The 20,960-nt window shown below is 35.1% G+C and overlaps 1 protein-coding gene across 1 annotated transcript in view; it reads right to left on the minus strand.

Moving 5' to 3' along the window:
- Window positions 1-20,960, minus strand: part of spz5 (spatzle 5 Toll-1 receptor) — a 38,721-nt gene that overhangs the window by 9,835 nt on the left and 7,926 nt on the right. Inside the window, exons 2-3 of the mRNA XM_074171105.1 lie at window positions 4,921-5,081; window positions 25-450 (exon numbers count right to left, since the gene is read on the minus strand). Coding sequence (XP_074027206.1) covers window positions 25-450; window positions 4,921-5,081 — 587 coding nt within the window. The remainder of the gene's footprint in view (window positions 1-24; window positions 451-4,920; window positions 5,082-20,960) is intronic.

The raw sequence follows: 20,960 nt of genomic DNA on the forward strand, positions 1-20,960 counted from the left end.
CTCTGCACAATATGTCGAACTCACCTTCTCCAAATATGGTTATTGTAAGGCCCATATCGCGGCTCGTCATTGCCTGGAAAATAGTTCTGGGGTTGGTACTGCAGTCTGCTATCCAGTGGAAAGCTGTATTTGAAATTCATCTGACGTCCGCTGTTTTGCTGTCTTCTATCTGGATACCCGGTTATGTTTTGAACTGGATACGAGTTAGGAGGGAGGTAGACATTGCCGTAGTCTTGAAAGGGATACTGGGGTTTCGGAATGTAGATGGGTTCGGGGTAGTTGGTAGGATGGTGATTGAAAGCAGGAGGACCGTAGCTATGGTAGTTAGGAGGCCCGTAAGTGGGATTTGGTGGCGGGAAAAAGAAAGAAGAGAAGTCTTCCCTCGATTCGGAGGTGATGAGAGTGGAATGATCAAATCGCCATTTCTGGATCAAAAAGTGGATTAACTGCCTGGAAAAAATAATTATTGTAACAACTGCAAAATGAACGTTTCCAACAGATTTAACACTGTTTGTTTTGAATTAGTTTTGACGAAGTGTAAAAATAATTGCTGTCGGTACCAGCTTCAATGGATGTCGTTTGGATGATCTGTTATCTATTTAGAGGGAATTAAAATTGCAATTCAGGAAATATAGGTATGCCAAAACCAAAAAATGTTTAACCTTTGACCTCGAATAAAAAACAACGCACAAGTGGGATAGATAGAGACTTTAAACAAACGTTTCATTTGTGACGACGTATTCAAAGTTCGTACTAAAATTAAGCGTGTTGGGAATTTTTACAAACTCAATCCTTCTCGTCGTCTATTTTGTCCGGACTATGAATCTACCGTTCGATCGGTAGTATAACAAATTGCATCATCTGTGAGCTCTTTTGGGGGTACTGATGACCATCAAGCTTCACTACATTGCTAGGATACAAATACCTAGTGGCTGCAAAAAAGCAGGTGACTTCCGTAGTTGAGAATCTGAATTTGTAATGCTCCAGGCCGAAATCCTTCATTAGCACTTGCTGTACAATAACTTTCTTAGCGTTTTCAGTATAAACACGCCTGAATAGCAAAACATTTGTTGCGGTTTTGTGAAGTGTTCGGTAAAAATATCACAAAGAAGTGTAACTTGAATAGGTACGGTATGGATTTTAAACTAGTATCAGCCAATTTCAACTGTAGGTATAATTCTGTAGAGGGCTTCTGACAATTTTGTTGATTATTTTCTTTTCCTTCCCCATTACGGATCGGCACGAGCTCAAATATTCCATAAATTGCATTATTAGGTTATTCTAACGACATTAATTTGAATCTTTCTGACAAATATTATCATAATTTGAACGTTACTATCAATCACAATTAACATAGAGATTAGATTTCGATTTTAGAGAAATAGCTTGATTTATACATGACGGATGTATTGCTAGCATACAGGCTGATTCACGGTGGATGGCACATTAGACGTTTCTGGTGAACCAGACAATGGATCACTTTGAAAATTTAATGGAGGGCATATTCGGACATTCTCTAGCCAACTAAAATATTTTCGACAATGCGGTGTTGCCGCTTCTATTAGAAAGCAGTAGCAACTTTGATTTTTCAAATGGAACACTCTGTATATAATATTATTTTTGGAATCTCCAACAATTGCCCGACAACTTTTCTTGATATTTCCCTATACCTATCTGTTACCGTTTTCGAAATAAAAATTAATTTCAATTTTTTTCTTCGAAAATCATGACTTCTAAAAATGCCGATATCTTTCAGTTAAGAAGTACTATGATATCGAAATTTGATTTGGAGTTAGGTGATACTTGGACACTTCCCACACGTCAGCCTAATCTCCGTTACTTCAATACAGGGTGGTAAAAAAATACAGTTTTTTCGTTTGCTTGAAAAAGTTGCTGAAATTTGATTATTTTAAATGGAACACCCTGTATATTATTGAAAATTCGGAAAGCTGCTGAAATTTGCTTTCTTTCTATGTATATCATACCTATACCTAACTAGTCAAGTTTCGGACTTATGAACATTTATTTGTGAAAATGTCCCTTCAGAATGGTATTTCCATTCGGTATTTGGTAAGCAGGCCATGATTACTATTTGACAGTAGCGTTGTGACATTCTTCTAATAATATCGACATTTTCGTCACTTCAGAAGTTGCAAATACCTTCAAAACGATGGAACAAAACTATTCAAACGAAGTTCTTATGAATTTGTTTATTATTTTTGGACAGTGTGACAAAATTATCAGCAGAACATGTAGAAAGTTCAATGAAATGTATCCGAATCTACCGCCAATGAACCTCAAGAAATTTATACGAATTCAGAACAATTTCAATATGTTGGGATAAACTTTAAAAAAGCACCAAGAAACTTGAAATTGGAAATATTGATATGAATAATTATAAAAAAGTAAAACAATCATGTGGAATATTTCAAAATATGTTCGAATCGCTGGCCGTTCACTTCCAAGCACTTTAAAATGCGGGTGTTGACTGCTTTCGTGGTGGCAGATCTGATTTCATTGGGATCCAAATCTTCAAATGTTTGGGCAATCCTTTCTAACAATTCATCTCTCGAACGCACGGGTATTTTGTAAACTTTTTCTTTAAACATTCCCCACAAATAAAAATCTAATGGATTAAGATCGGGTGATCTCGCTGGCCAATTCCATGGTCCCAAGCGCCTCATCCACCGATCGTCAAATAGTCTATCCAGTTCTGCGCTCACTTCTCTTGTGCAATGTGCAGGAGCTCCGTCTAGTTGGTACCAAGAGTTTCGATAATCTTGAAGTGGCAGATTATCCACGAAACTGTCTACAGTATTCTCCAAAATATTCAGGTAGCTTCTGGATGTTAACGACTCCTCGTATATAATTTCTTGAGGTTCATTGGCGGTAGATTCGGATACATTTCATTGAACTTTCTACATGTTCTGCTGATAATTTTGTCACACTGTCCAAAAATAATAAACAAATTCATAAGAACTTCGTTTGAATAGTTTTGTTCCATCGTTTTGAAGGTATTTGCAACTTCTGAAGTGACGAAAATGTCGATATTATTAGGAAACTTGACTAGTTAGGTATAGGTATGATATACATAAAAAGAAAGCAAATTTCAGCAGCTTTCCGAATTTTCAATAATATACAGGGTGTTCCATTTGAAATAATCAAATTTCAGCAACTTTTTCAAGCAAACGAAAAAACTGTATTTTTTTACCACCCTGTGTTGAAGTAACGGAGATTAGGCTGACGTGTGGGAAGTGTCCAAGTATCACCTAACTCCAAACCAAATTTCGATATCATATTACTTCTTAACTAAAAGATATCGGCATTTTTAGAAGTCATGATTTTCGAAGAAAAAAATTGAAATTAATTTTTATTTCGAAAACGGTAATAGATAGGTATAGGGAAATATCAAGAAAAGTTGTCGGGCAATTGTTGGAGATTCCAAAAATAATATTATATACAGAGTGTTCCATTTGAAAAATCAAAGTTGCTACTGCTTTCTAATAGAAGCGGCAACACCGCATTGTCGAAAATATTTTAGTTGGCTAGAGAATGTCCGAATATGCCCTCCATTAAATTTTCAAAGTGATCCGTTGTCTGGTTCACCAGAAACGTCTAATGTGCCATCCACCGTGAATCAGCCTGTATACGAATGTATTCTTGAATTTCTGGATTACTCAAAATAATTCGTGATACGGTAGAAAATATATTGGAAAAAAATATAATTGAAGGAACTGATTTTGTTGGATACTGTTTGAACCAATTTTGAGCCGTGCTTTTATAGTAATCACTATAATTATTATAAAAGTACGAATTATGAAGTAGAAGTAAGTAAGTATGATGCACTGTTTGGAACCTTTGGTGTAGTAATGAATTACTGGAGTTTTTTCCCAACACCAAATCGTTATTTTTAACACCTCGACACATGTTTCGATCACCAAGTGATCATCTTCAAAGAGGAAGATTTAAACTCCAGTAATATTCAGTAAGTAAGTAAGTAAATTTATTCAATTCACTTATAAGACAAAATACATAGTCGTCTATGACGAAAGGATATAAAATAAAATAAATGAATAAAGATACATGAAATGTAGATATTATACAATTCTAATGAAAGTTACGGCTACCTAAGCAAGCTTGTATTGTAGCCAGCAAACTAAGTAGTACCTATATCTTTTCCTGTATAACCAAACATAGTAAACAGAATGAAGAAAGGAAGAGATAGTAAGAAGTATAACCTGATATTAAACAAATACATTTTATATAGTTCTGGTGGGCACTCTGCATGATCGAAGCGAAGAACACCCACGCTTAAAGGTACTTGTACATTCTGTTGACATTAAACAATTCATTAAATTCACTTACATTGTAAAGAGTTGTTGGGAGAACAAAAAAATTGAAGAAAAAAACAAGGTAATAAAGAAAATAGATCGCCAATATAGCAGTGATGCATACATCAATAAAGAACTCGATGGGGATGCGAAAAATTGAGAGTCAAACAGGAAAATACAAAATACGTAATGAAATGCTGAAGTAAGAATAGAGTCTATCAACTGCAAGACAAGTTTTGACATGTCTTCCGAATGTCACATGAACTTTATAGGTATCAGAAAAGTATATAATGTTGAGCATACAAATGAAGGAAGCCACAAAAAAGAGATGAAATAGCAAATATCAGTAGAGAATCATAAAACAGAATAAACGGAGAGAGAGAGAGAGAGAAAGAGAGAAAAGTATTCAAGAAAATAGTTAGGTCAACACAATTTTTCATAACAGTAATCTGAATCGTTTTTAGGTCTATTTCCTAAGATTAATATGTGGAAGGTTATTTGAATGGAACTTGTAAATTGTGCGTCAATTCGTGGCAATATTGATTCATCGCTAAAAATGTTTTTAAACAACATGCATCTTTGAACTTACCCGGGGTAATGATCCGGATGTTCGCAATACGTTAATCCATGAAGGGCACAAGATGGTGTTTTACCAGGAGGTGCTGGCAGGAACGCACAGGGTTCGCTTCCATATACAGGGGAGCATCCAGTGTGACAGTATACGGTGACGGTCGAAATTATCGATATTAGCTGCAAAAATACAAATATTACTGAAGTTGGAAAAAGCTGACTTTTTTTCAAATGGAGTACCTTATGAAATATAAGAATTGAATATCGTCTACAGGGTGATTGAAAAGTTGTAGCCACAATTTTAAATATCGATTAGAAATAGCTACATGTGAAAATTTAGAAAGAATATGTAAAAATTAATTATAAGTCAGGTTTCACCCCTGTATCACTTTGAATTGGTGGATCTGCAGTTTTCTCTACAAGATAAAGTTAGACAATTCAATAACTATTTTTTAAAACACAATATCGTTTCAAGACGACTCAAAAATTATGCTTTTGTGTCTAATATGAAGGTGCTAAAGAGACACAAGGTATATTTTACATAATCGAGAGTTCAAATTATCGATTAATCATAGTAAATACTTCAAAATTATAGAAAATTCCAAGTTTGATCTATAAATATTTATTACATAAAATATATACATACAAACATAAATATAAATATACATACATATAATTATAAATATAAGTGTAAATGCAACGATAAAGATAATACATACACATAAGTATAAATGAACGCAAATAAACGTACATACATATAGGTATAGGTATAGATAAACTAGTTAGCAAATAGAACTTAACATAGCATCTATTATTAGTCCTCACATTGACTCAAATATTCTGCAATACTGTAAAAGCAACCGCTAATCAGAAACTTTTTAAGTTTGGCTCTGAAGATAATATCGCTTTTTTCACTTCTAATTATGAGAGGTAGATTATTAAAAAAATTTGCACCAGCAAAAGACGGGCAGTTTTCAAAAAACTAGGTTGAATGTTGTTGAAGTCTTATCAAATCACCATGTCTCATTGGGTACGAATGCATTTCAGAATTTCGGTGATGATCATGTATGTATTTCTTAAAAAATAGTATGCACTTGTAGATGTATATACATGGTACACACATAATTCCATTTTCAATAAAATATGTTTTACATGACTCCCAGTAGTCTAATTTGAATATTAAGCGCATAACACTTTTCTGGAAAACAAATATTTTATGTAGCTTGGTGGAGCAACCCCATACAGCTATATTATAGGAAATGTGGGAATATACCAGGGCAAAATAAACATTGAGCAGCTGTTTTCTGTTAAATAATGATTTTAACTATCTAATAGCAAAGTTACCCGAATTAACTTTTTTACTCACTTGTGCTATACTTGATTCCCATGCCATATTACTATCTATCAAGGTACCAAGAAATTTGGTTTTATCTGATGACTCAATGTTCTCATTTCCTACCCTAACAACAAATTCTTCAATTTTTCTGGTTGTTCTAGAGTAAAATTGCATCAATACTGTTTCACTTGAATCAACTACTAATGAATTCTTCTTGCACCAATTCGTGAATTCAAATGACAATAAGTTCCTCGGGACTTTCAGCATTAGTTGCTAGAGTTGTATCATCCGCATACAATTCGTGCTAACATAGTCTAATCTATTGATTGTGAAAAATATATTTTGAGGCCTTTTAGTGTGGCCATGATCTACGATATCCGTCTCTTTTGTCAGATTTGAGGGCAGTTACATTGTGGAATTTCTTCCTGACGTTTCGCTAACACATATGACTAGCTTCTTTAGAGGTGCTTTCATCTCATATGTTGAAAGCAGACGTGACAAGTCAAATTTGTTAACAATCATTGAAATTGGCTCTCAGTACATTTCTTTCACCACTCGAAATTTTTCCTTTGTAGAAGGTTTGCGTCATTTTCTTCTGGACACAATTTGAAGTGTGTCGATTTCTGCTTTGCTAAAGCAATTCCATAGTTCTTTTCTTAGACGGTCCTTGCATTAAGGTTTTCATGTGTGTTTTTCCAGGTATAGTTTCCCATCAGTATCCTCTGTTTCTTATTTATTTATTTTCTGAACCAATCCCGTGCTACATCTGATTCAGGGTCAACATATAGAGATAATGATACATTCATGGAACATTCATCAGCTTTATTGTTGTATCTTATGGGAAAAGAAAGGTTTGGGAAGATGGTTCGGTGAGGAAAGAAGAAAATTATATGGAAATGTTTCTTGAAGAGGAAAAGACAAAAACGTGGCTTCAATATCTCCCTGCAAGGCGTCCAATATCGCAATTTATGCCAGAATCGTCATGGGTTGGTGTAAACAAAATATTGTATATCTTGATGGTAGGATTCAAGACTTTCCTCTATCAGTTTTTTTTTCAAAAGAATGACCAGTGGAACGAAGAATTTCCGTTGGTTCTATCAGTATGTTTATGGAACTTTTCGTCTAGAATGTTTTTTCTATATAGAACAACCTGAGATATTTGAGAAAAATTTTCATCCTTGTGCCACTCCAATTTGGCCTCAGTGGTGTCCAACGAACTCATAAGCTACGTCTCCTCGTGGAGGATTCAGTAATAAAAAAAGGAAATGAATGCAAGAAATAAAATTTCTGATGTGAGTACAACCAAAATGTTTCTTTCTGCTGTTGGTGTGAAAATTAGTTTGTCATTCACATTCCAGTTTGTTCTTGGTATTCTGATTAGAATGGATGCATCTACCATAACTAATCCTTTGTGAAGGACAAGTGGTCGATTTATATCCATGACATTGTTCAGCACGTTGATTTATTTAAGTGCTCTAGTTTAATAAATGATCAATGTTATTGTTAAACGGTTTTTTATATATTATTTATTGTTGTGCGAAGGTGTGTCACGTTTATTTTATAATAATATGTAGAGTGGATAATCAATCAAGTTAGATATCGATCTTGAGCTTCTGAATGAGATGAAAGCTGGAATTAACGAGGAATGAGTTGCAAATTATAGTTATTACGTCTCAGAACGTGCCAAACACAATCATATTTTTCAAATGTAATGAATCAAAGTTGAAATGGTTTTTCTCTTTTGTCAATCAACTTTAATCTTTTTTATTATATTCATTAAAATAATTTACAAAACAATATACAATTTTTTCGTAGGGAGGTATTATCAATTCAAATTTGATGACAAAACGAATCTACATGGAACAGTAATTCTCACTAATATTTGACATTGAAGTGAGTATTGATATAAAAGTTCTCTTTGGATCTTCAGAAGGAAGTGAAAGTAGTTGATACATATGGGCTCTCTCTTTTGGTTTCAATCAACTTTATATTAGCTGGTAAACTATTCTCTTGATGAAAATTTGATTTTCGTCGCTGATCCCTTCCTTTAAAATAAAACCGCTGTGCCTGTTTGATATAATGTGAATTAGCCTTAATGTAGATGTCAGATATGTCAACGGCTGTAGACGGATTTCCTAACCTAACATAAACGACCACGCAACTATTCCAAGTATCAAATATTATTCATAAGTGTCTATCTAACGTCCCACACGTTGAACAGTATCTATTTAGCGGTAAGGATCAATTCACTTGTCCCTCAAGTAAAAGTGAACTTATTTCAGTCATCATGTTAGAACAACGCATAAACTCGTATGTTTTCACCTTCAGTTGATGTAATGAATTATTGATCGACTTACAGACAGCTTTATGGCAGGAACGTAATAGAGCTCTGTTGATATTATTTTTATTTTGCTCATTCATATTCAGCAGATCATCGAGGGCACAATTAGAAAGTGATTTTCTACCGTAACAATACAAAGTGGATGCGATTGGTATCTCTACGTTCTTCATTGTCAAGTGATTCGAATAACTCTCATGTTCATTTTTGAAGCGGACAGGAAAAGATTAAGTGGGGCAGGGTCTTTCATTGTCTAAACATCTAGAGGTACGGCGGGAGCAATAAATACATATAAATGAAAGGTGGGAATACAAAATTGTAATACTATTTTTGAAAAATTGTCATACGAGAAACATCTATAAAAAAGTTTTTTATCTGAAACCACAATATTTCGATAAACAGTGCTAGGAAATTTTGTTTGCTCTGAATAGTTTTTTATTCGAAAGATCAACAGTAGATCAATTTCGGCAAATCCTGAAATCTGATGATACCCATAAAGTTAACTTCCCAGGAATATACTGCAATGGTTGGCAAGAATTGTAGCATTCAGTACACTTGACTACGAAGGTAGTGTATTCCTAATCACACCAATTATTACAGATTAGAACAGTAAATAGAACATAGATAAGTCATAAAAGCTACAGCTTCTTTAAAATTCAATTACCCCTATTGTAGTATACATGGTATATCTTGACGAGTTAACGCAATCTATTTATAGAAAACTGAGAGTGGGGCGATTCTGAAAATTGGTAGGATGGGTGAAGAACTAATAAAGAATTCATCTGAAATATTATCGTTGAGGTGACGTTTCGGGTTTCACCGGAAGAGACCTCATCTTTGTTATTTTTAATAGCACACACTGTATTTCACCTCATTTCTGAATTCTTCCCATGATTTAGATTCTAACTCATACATCATACCCTATATCCAAAATTAACCGTTTTTGAGTTATTCGCGTTTTTTAGAAAAAGTGACAGATGCAGCCTTTCGAATATACGTCATTTTTATGTGAATTAACATGTGAATCGCCATAATTGAAGGTTGAACGGATTACGTATCATTTTCACGTCCACTGAATAATCCACAGGATGCGCAAAAACTAGGGTCCAATAAGTAAATGAGAAAAATTGAAAATCAACTTTTTCAAATGGGAACCCAATTTTTTTCCTCAAGGTTCAACTCAATTGTGAAAATAAGCGAATAGAACTGGCCGATACTTGATGAAAATCCATATTTAAAAAACTAATCAATAGAGTTTATTCTATGATTTTCACTAAAAGGGTTACACGTGTTACAAAAACCGCGACACGTGTTTCGCTATACAATAGCTTCTTCAAGCATAACTTCTGAATGACAACCTTATATACTATAACTTAGTACTTGTTCGTCTACCTAAGTAATAAATCTACCTGAAAAAGTCATGTTGAGGTTAGGTTAATTGGGTAAACTTCTTTCAAAGCTTGACTGTATAACTTCTTTATTATCAAAGAAGTTATACAGTCAAGCTTTGAAAGAAGTTTACCCAATTCGAAGAAAAGAGGATAAAAAATATAGAACCTTAACCTACTTAGGCCAACCCACTTCAAATATTTCAGATTTTCTGCACAGCAAAGGTGTAAATACTGCTTTCAAAACCAACAACAACTTGGGCATGCACATTAAAAATAACAATGATAAAAGTTCAGTTTCAGAAAAATCAGGAGTGTATAAATTATCGCGTGGGTCATGTCCGATGTTTTATATAGGTCATACTGGAAGAACGTTCAAAACCCGCATAAAGGAACACACATATAGTTTTCAGAACGGAAAAATAAATTCCACATATGCCAGTCATCTAATCTCAGAGAGACATGAGTTCAACCATGAATACAAACCTGATACCTGACTTTTTCAGGCAGATTTATTACTTAGGTAGATGAATAGGTACTAGGTTGTAATTTAGAAGTAACTCTCAGTTATGCTTGAAGAAGCTATTGTATAGCGAAACACGTGTCGCGGTTTTTGTAAAACCCTTTTAGTGAAAATCATAGAATAAACTCTATTGATCAGTTTTTTTTAATGAAAATAAGCCCTAACTATGATGCACTTCTCTATACCCAAAACTTATAATTTTGGAGATATTTCATTATATTCAAATACTTTCCCGAAATGTTGATTTTTCTAATAGGCTGCTGTCCATCTTTCAACACAATGTTTGGTGACAAATGAAATAAAGTTGTTTATTGTCAGATTCGTGCTCTCAGAAACTACAATATGGCTCGTGCTGATTATAATAATTACGATTTTTTAAACTTATTGGTGATTTATGGCGAACGCAATAAGGTGATAACAAGAACATGTGATGCTTAGGCTACAAGGTATCCAGAAAAACCGAAACCATCTCCAGATATCATTAGATGATTAATCTTCAATCTTACGAACTTTGGATCATTCGAAAGGAAAATTATCAAAACTAAAACGGTGGTTGACAATGAAGATAATGCGATTACAGTGCTTGTGTACTTCACTGCTTTTTCAGGAGCATCTTTGAAAGATGCGGCACGAGATTTGGGATTGAATAAAATGTCCATGCAGAGAATATTAGCAAAACATAAATGGCATACTTTACGGAGTTCTTCATTATGAAAAATCAAGAAAACGACCAATTTTTGAGGAATATTGTATGGAGCGACGAAGCGAAATTTACCAAAAATGGGATATTCAACAAGTGGAATTCTCACTACTGAAGCTCACCAGCTGAAGCTGACCAACTTAGACATCAATGGTGAAATTACTATTTTTGCAGATGATACATCGATTCTATGGCACAACAAAAGCTCTTCAGAACTTAACCACCACATAAGCATAGATATAGAAAAAGTTAAGAATTGGTGTGATTCCAATCGTCTAGCTTTCAATATAAGCAAAACAAATATCATAACATTCAAGGGCGACTTAGATGATGTTTATTTGGACAAGGAACAAATCTCCATTTCTACGGATAATAAATTTCTGCGACTTCTGATTGATAATGAATTGAAGTTTGGTAACCATATTACAAAACTATGCAATCGATTAACTTCAGGTTGCTTTGCGGTTCGTGCTAATGCTTTGCTAATGAGTTGAATTTGGGTATGGCGAAGAACGTATACTACGCACTAATAGAATCTCATCTTCGTTATGGAATCTGCTTCTGGGGCGCTTGTGCTCAGTATTCATTTCAAAGAGTATTATCTCTCCAAAAAAGGGCAATTAGATACCTATGTAGTTCTGATTACCGTGAATCCTGCCGTCCCTTGTTTATGCAACATGGAGTTCTGACATTTGTTTGTATCTACATTTTGCAAATGACTTGCCTCATGCACAAGAAATACCAAGCTATAATTACTTCTGAGTCAACCTATAACACTCGCTCCTCTCACTTGATCTCGCTTCCAATTCCCTCCTCAACCTTAACTCGCAACTCTCTAATTTTTGAGGGCAAGAAAATTTTCAATCACCTTCCCCTAACCTTGCGTGTCATCAAAAGGGAAGTCAAGTTCAGAAAATCTGTAAAAATGCTCATAGTTGGGAGGGCCTACTATACCCTGGAAGAATACTTTCGGGATTCTTTTTGCAGAGATCTCTATCTTTGGCGGCCATATAACGTACCTATGCCTAATTCTTTATATATTTAGAGGTAGTCCTTGTAATTTCATGTAAAAAATGTGAAGATGTATTTAGAAGAAACTTATTACGACCAGTGGTTTGGAACCGACGGTCCGCAATTATGGCCACCGCGATCGCCCGATTTAACTCCAATGGAGTTTTTTATTTAAGGTTATATAAAAAACGAGGTGTATTCCAACACGACAACAACAAAACAGATTTTCAGCAGAGGGTTCATACTGTTTTCAACTCTATTTCACCGGACATGATAAGACGAGCTGTAGGAGACGTCATACGGAGAAGTGTAGAATGCTTAGAAGTTGGAGGCAATGTATTTGAACATTTGTTGCAATAAAAAAAGCGGTTGACAAAAGAGTCACAGGTTCTTGTTTAGCATTGAAACTAAATTTGAGATTGTTGTTTATTCTAATAATGATTTTTGTCTTGAATATGGGATTATTTTTCATGAGATTCAATGGAAACTAGGCCATTAAGAAATTTTATCGGACAAAATTGGGGGGTAAAAACATAAATCCTCGCGTGATAATAACTTCTATCGCGGAATATCACCGAAATTATAAGTTTTGGGTATAGGGAAGTGTATCATAACTAGGGCTTATTTTCATAATAGAATTGAGGAAAAAAATGGGGGTTCCTATTTGAAAAAGTTGAGATTTTTAATTTTTCTCATTCACTTATTGGACCTCAATTTTTGCGCACCCTGTGGGTTATTCAGTAGACGTGAAAATGATGTGTGATCTGTTCAACCTTCAATTATCACGATTCACTAGCTGCATATTTTTGAAAATGTTAATTTACATGAAAATGACGTACGTTCGAGAGGTTGGTTATAGGGTATGATGCATGAATGAGAATTTAAATCATGGGAAGAATTAAAAAATGAGGTGAAATACAGGGTGTGCTATTAAAAATAACAAAGATGACGTTACTTCTGGTGAAACCCGAAATGTCACCTCAACGAAAATAATTCAGTTGAATTCTACATCAGTTCTTCATCCATACTATCAATTTTCAGAATCTCCCTACTTTCAGTTTTCTTTATATAGTTAACTCGTCAAGATATATATACCCTGTATACCTAATAGACCTCCATTCAACCAGATTCGAAATCATTCGTGAAAGTTGGCAAATCTCCAAAAATGCATTTGGATCTCAAGAAAAAATAGTCCAGCAGCTGAAGATTTAACACCAATGATTTTGTTTTGGTTCTGGAGGACAAACTTGTATTTTAAATCTCAGGTTGTAATACAGTGGCACATAGAAATCATAGAATATACAGAGTGTTTCCCAACTACGATACGAAACTTCAGACGGTGATTCGTTAGATTGTTTTAAGAAAAAAGTTTTTATAAACATTTGTCCGGAATTGCTTCATTTCTGAGATAGAAGTTAAAAAAACGGTATTTTTAAAATATCATAAATATCCTTACACCGATTTGGTTGAAATTTGCTAGTTATTCGAAGTAATAAGGCGCTCATTTAGTCCGAACTAAATTGAAATTATTAGGTCCAGTGGAGTCTTAGTGTGCACCACAGAAAACTGACTTGTTGCAGTTTTTAATAAACAACAATACAACTTTTTCGTCGCTTGTGTTTTTGTTTTTTTTTGAGAAACAAATTGAAGCCACTATGCATATCATGAACATCTGCTTTAGAGACCAGCTGACAGTGATAGTGTTGTCATATCAGTGAAAGTCAGAGTTGTCAATCAACAGTGGTAGCAAATGGAAATGTCAAAGAAGCACGAATAATTAACCAGGACAGATATCTTAGCAGAGTAATTCCATGTGCTGAAACATTTAGAACGCTACATGCAAGAATATGTGAAACTGGGAGTTTCGATAAAAATGCAGGTGGTGGAGGACCAGAAACTGTAACAATGCCTGAACTGGGAGAAGCTATACTTGATGCGATAGAAGAAGATTGATCAAATAGTACCAGAATACCGTATGAACAGTTATAAGAACAAACCTTCTATACCCGTATCGCATACTGCGGGTTCAAGCTCTACTGCCTCAGGATTTTCACCCAAGATTAATGTTTTGCAGGTGGTTGATTCATACGATGGCACACGATAATAATTTTTTTACCAATTATTTTATTTACGGACAAAGAAAATTTTTCACGAGATGCTATTCTGAACTTTCACCATGTATCAACCTGTGAAGAGCGAAACGTCAGGAAGAAGTTTCAAAAATCGACAGCTTTCAAACCCGAAAAATATTGTCATTTATAATCTATTATCTTTGAATGTTGCAGGTTCACAATTCTTAGAATAGACCTTCTGAGGCATTCTGATAACAAATAAATATTTTATTATCAAACTGATAAATATTGTTGACACTCTGTTATTCGAATAATATGAATTTATTGTTTGCGAAGGAATTAAAGGCGATTTTTATCTTCCAAATAGCAGTAAAGCATCATTGGAAATATGCATACTCGATTTTACACGATAATTTATGAGCTTTCTACTGGAGAAACTAGATTCTAGACGGATTCATCACGTTTTAACATAATTTAAGTACCTTTGAACTTCAGACTGGTATGTTGCGGAGACTAGATATTGAAACCATTAGAGAAATGTGACACATCGGTTCGTTACGAAATCGCGTGGGTTTTTGAAATGAAATAAGTAATTTCGCATTATTGGTTTACTTTCATTTGAGTACATCCGTTATTTTGGATGGATATTATTCAATGGCAGTAATAGAAGAATGTGGAAAAATATTGTATTACTGTTACATGTACCTAGGCTGTTCGAAAAATAAGGGAAATATTCAAATTTTGCGTACTAGATACATTCGATTATTGATTTTTTCATGTTGGTACACTCATAATAATAAAAGGTACGTCTTCATTCACCATAAAAGTACAATTGAAACTAACAAAAAGAGGAAAAAGAAAACAACTTTCAGTATAAAGGTGAATCTGCGGAGTATCAGCCAAGGCTGTTTTTCAACTCAACCTAGAAATAGCAATAATTAAACAGTGTTAACAGTGATACTGTCATAACGAGATGAAAAAATGAATGCAATCGCTGTAGAAAATTTCTTTTTGTAATGCCGAAGTCGGGAATGGACAAGAGACTAGACAGTTCAATAGGATTTAAGTCTTTTTTTAAAGTTTTTTATTGTATAAGATCTAAACTCACGGGGTAGTTGATTGCAATGTTTAGGTGTATTATACGAGAAGCCACTGGTTAAGATTTGTGTTTGGAGATGACTAAAACTAAACCGTTCCTTGTGGTAAAACTATTTATTATTGATTATCAGTAGGTAATCAGATTGACGAGATATCAAAACTTTATGGGTGTTGATGAGTAGATGCAGTTTCTCAACTTTTAACCATCCTGATTCTTGCATGGCTGAAGATAATGAGTGATTTTTTGCTGTTATCTTTTTGGCAACACTGTTTTTGACAGATCACGTGTGAATCGTGTCTTTTGTCATTGTCAAACTTGTTCAGTTTGGTCTATAATTGCACATGAACTTGCAAATGAACAACGCTTGCAAATTATTGAATTTAATTATCAAAATTCATGCTCGGTGAAGAAAGTGCATCGTGCACTTCTTCCAATTTATGGGCAGATTCGTCGGCCTACTGAGGGAGCTAATTGGAAGCTTGTGACTAAATTTCGAACCCAGTTTACATTATTGGACATTAAACCACCAACACGCATACGCAGAGTGATGACTGAAGAAAATATTGCGGTTGTATCCGCCAGTGTTCGTAATGACCGTGAAATGTCGATTCGCCGCCGTTCGCAGCAATTGGGCCACTGTTACTCCACTACGTGGAAAATTTTGCGAAAGGATTTGGGTGTAAAACCTTATAAGATACAGCTGGTGCAAGAGTTGAAGCCACACGACCTCCCACAACGTCCAACATTTGGTGAATGGGCGCTGGCAAAGTTGGAGGAAGATCCACATTGTGTTCAGCGACGAGCTCATTTCTGGTTGAATGGATACGTTAACAAGCAAACTTACCGCATCTGGAATGAAAACCAGCCACAAGCATTGCAAGAGCTACCGATGCATCCTGAAAAAGTCACTGTTTGGTGTGGATTATTGGTCGGTGGCATCATCGGGCCGTACTTCTTCAAAGACGACAATGGTCGGAACGTTACTGTGAATGGCGAGCGCTACCGTGTGATGATTGATGCCTGTTTGGTGCCCAAAATGGAAGATTTGGACATGCCTGATGCCTGGTTTCAACAAGACGGTGCCACATGCCACAAGACACGCGAAACAATGGCCCAATTTAGAGCCGCCCTCGGTGAACAGTTTATCTCACGTTTGGGGCCCGTCAATTGGCCGCCTAGATCGTGTGATTTAACGCCTTTGGATTATTTCTTGTGGGGTCATGTTAAGGCTCATGTCTACAGGGATAAACGACTGACGCTCTGGAAGCCAATATTGAAGCATTTATACGTGAAATACCGGTCGATATGCTTTGAAAATCAAATCCTATACCTCGTAAAAAATCTCCCGTTATATGGTTACATTTCTTGATAACAAACGAAAAACGTAGACAGATATTTTGAATACGCTGTAGACGAAGAGCATCCGATTGTCTCAAAGCAGATCCATAAACACTGTCGCAATAAGACATTTTTAACATGATCAGTGACTCGCATAGTCTCATTCTCAAGTTTGTGTTGAGCAAATCACGATTTGGAAACAGCTGCCGAGAACGTTGAAGGAAATTTAGATCAGATAGCTGACATGTTTAGTTAAGCGAAGTTCTGGATCAAACCACAATCCTAAGTTTTTCATCTCGGTCACGGAGGGAAGTATTTCATTTTTGATGCGGACTTGAAAAGTGGAATTGGTGAGCTCTCGGTTCTTCTTGGATCCAAACATCATTATTGCAGATCTATTAGGATTTAGCTTGAGCTTATGGACTGTAGAAATGTCAAAGATGGCTAAAATATCCTTATTAATATATGACTGGGCAGAGGTGGAATTACGAGGCGGAAAAATGAAATATAACTGCGTGTCGTCGGCATAATAATGCATTTTTTAATAAGTTGATAAAAATCGCATATGTATTAGTTAAAAATAAAGGGCCCAAAGATAGATCCTTGTGGCACTCACTTTGATACCGGTAGAGCATCCGATACAACTCCATCCACAACAACTTTTTGAGTACGATATTTTTAGATAGTTTCCTAAAAGTGACACTGCGTTCTGAGAAAACCCAAAATAGACAAGTTTCTTACACAAAATCTCTTGATCAATAGTGTCGAATGCTTTGCTATACTCCAGAAGTACCAAACAGGTCACATTCTCATCATCTACAGCTTTAAAAAGATCTTCAGTAATTGACAAAAGAGCCGTGGTGGTACTATGCTGTGATATGAATCCTGATTGGACCGATGTTAAAATATGATTTTCATTGACATATTTGATAATCTGATCTTTCAGTATCAATTCCACTATTTTAAAAAAACGTGGCAGAATTGTAACTGGTCTCAGGCCAAAAAGGGCTATAGGTGAGTTACACTTAGCCAGAGGGATATCCAATCCACCTTTCTAAAATTTTGGAAATTGGCAACTGGTTATGATGGAGTTTATGAGTGAGGTGAAATGATTTATCGAAAAAGAATAAATGAGATTGATCATTTTGAGGCATATCCCGTTTTATCCCATCTCAATGGTGACTGGGATAAAGTGAAGAGAGTATTCAGATTTTTTCAAATTAACATATCGATCTAATAAGGACAGTTGGTATGCAGATATGATAGTTTAAGGTAAGGGATTGAAGTGCTGGTTAATAAGATTGACGTCATTCAATTCATCAGGGACATGTGTATTTCTATTATTCCTCAGGATATCAAGAGTCCTTAAAGTATTCCAAGTTGATTTGGAATTTTCATTTCGTCTCGAACAGATGTTCAGACCTTCAACTATATAGCATGTTCACTTTATTGGTGAGAGGCATAAAAGTTGGAAGTGTTTTGCGTATTCGACGATTTTTTGCAACGATAAAATTATTTGCATCAAATCTTGTGTAAAAAAATTGAATTGGTGCTCAAAAATACTTGAAACGTTCACAGTGGCATACAGTGATTGTACTCTTAGTGACAAAATTGTTAATGAGTGGTACAAGATGTTCACAGTAGGTCGAGAAGATGTGAACAACGAGGTTCGCCCTGGACACCCCAGTACATTAACAACCGATGAAAATGTTGAGAAAATAAAGGAAATTGTTATGGGGAATGGTCAAATCACTTTTAGAGAAGTTTCTGGGTATGTGCACGAAGCGAGTGACAAAGAAGTTCGTTCCAAAATTGCTGAATTCTGGCCTATAAAACAATTATATGGATTTGTACCCCAGGGTTCCATTTTGGGGCCATTGCTTTTTTCTATATATACTTCCTGCCTAGTGAAAACTCTTCAGATTTGAAATGTACACTTTTATGGGGATAATACTCAAATTTATTATAGTTTTCACCCCAGTTTGGTAATGGAGTCATGTGACCTTATGAATGAGGAACTTGATAGGTTCATTAAAGTTGCAGAGGATCACTGTCTCAGTATTAATTGCACTAAATCTGATGTTATTCTTTTTGGCAACAAAAACAAAAGAGATGACATTTCTGACAGTGTAGATATTGTAATAAAAATGAAGTACTTCAAAACGTGAAGCCAAAAGTTTGAGTATAATATTGGACTCCAATTGAAATTTGAAAAATACATAAATCAGCTTATTCAACGTGCATACTTCACTCTTGAAACCATATATGGCAATGGATATTTTGTCTCTATTCAAATAAAATCAAATTTATGTGAGTCATCAATACTGTCCATATTTAATTATGCAGATGTACTCTATAGCCCATTCTTGTCCAGCCAATATCAAATAAAAATACAAAAAGTACAAAACCCATGCTTACGATTAATATTTGGTAATCTAAAGAAATTAACTTCAAACGTTCAAGCCAGTCTCGAATATACCTACACAGTAGGTTGAATGGACTGACGCCTATCGGAAAACAACTACTCCCCTAGCTAATACCATGAAGGGCGTTGGATTATATCCGACAGGCGTCAGTGCAGGAATCTTCAGAGAAAATTTCCTGCATATGCAAATGGCAATACAACTGAAAGAGTCGACCTTCAATTCTGGAACGGGCACACTTGCAGACCGGTTTCAGGCTCATTAGCCACTCATCAATGAAAGATAGTGGTCATCATCGGCCTACTGTCAATGATACTCCATAATTGAAAATCGGAATTCTTTCAGAGTACTTCATTCCTCTAAATAAGGAAGAAAAACTTTCTTATTAGTCAGTGGACTGTGATTGAAGACTGGCAGTAAACAAATGAAAAGAAATTAACTTTAAATGTGCAAGACAGTCTCGAATATACGTACACGGTAGGTTGAATGGACTGACGCCTATTCCTTATTCAGAGGAATCGGGCACTTTTCGGATATGCAGTTAGTTAGTACCTCGTTCACTAGATGGAGTGGCATTTTGTTGTTCGCTCCAACTTAGGAAGACAAATGAAATACTCTGAAAGAATTCCGATTTTCAATTATGGAGTATCATTGACTTTAGGTCGATGATGGCCACTATCTTGCACTGATGAGTGGCTAATGAGCCCGAAACCGGTCTGCAAGTCTGCCTGTTCGAAAATTGAAGGTGGACTTTTTCAGTTGTATTGCCATTTGCATATGCAGAAAATTTTTTGTGAAGATTTCTGCACTGACGCATGTCTGATATAATCCAACGGCCTTCGTGGTATTAGCCAGGGGAGTAGTTGTTTTCTGATAGGCGTCAGTCCATTCAACCTACTGTGTAGGTATATTCGAGACTGGCTTGAACGTTTAAAGTTCATTTCTTTAGATTTGTTTACTGCCAGTCTTCAATCATAACCCACTGACTAATAAATAGTATTTGGTATCCGAAGAAGAGAACGTATTTCACACAAATTGAAAGATAATGGTTGGCTAAATATGAGCAATAGAAGGAGATTACATGCTGCTATTCTTTTTCAAAAAAATATTTTCGATGAAACACCCTCATATTTCCAGAGAAAAATCACCTATCGATCCAACATACATAATCTAAATATCCGTTATGAAGGAACCTTTTCATCGCCAGTCTTCAGATTGGAAATATTCAGGCGTGGTTATATTTATCAAATATGTTCAATATACAAATCAGGTCCCTACCATGTTCATATCCTACATTTTGCAAAGATTCAAGAAGGCCTATAAGAAACACTTGTTTTCAATGCACTGCTGATATACGTACGATAGAAATTTGATCAGAAATAGCTGTAACTGATTCATTATTGATACATTTTTCCTTTTCTATATATTGTTTCATGAACAATATCTATTAACAGTTAACATTATCTTTATTTTTCAACTAACCCAGTCAAACACAAGTGTTTACACTTAGCAGATTGTGTTAAAGTATTATACATGTAATTACAATTTTTTAATATTTGTAGACATTCATTTGATATTGTACATTTGCTAATAAATTTGAATATTAGCCAGGAAAGTAGTTGTTTTTCAGATCCGTACTATTGGGAACTGTTTCGAATATCAATACGCATGTTTATCTTCTTGCAATGTGTGGAATGGTGTCTTCAATTTTTAGCCGTGATACAATAATAATGATCCATTTTTTCTTCTTCAAGTCGGATGGAAATAATTCATCAGAGGATTCTCAAAAACTTCGACATGAACTAAGGAATTTCATTGGATTGCACTCGAT

Source organism: Leptinotarsa decemlineata, unplaced genomic scaffold (genome assembly GCF_025532065.1).
Source record: "Leptinotarsa decemlineata unplaced genomic scaffold, Ldec_3_MD MMD2_tig00000008_RagTag_RagTag, whole genome shotgun sequence".
Lineage (NCBI taxonomy): Eukaryota > Metazoa > Arthropoda > Insecta > Coleoptera > Chrysomelidae > Leptinotarsa > Leptinotarsa decemlineata.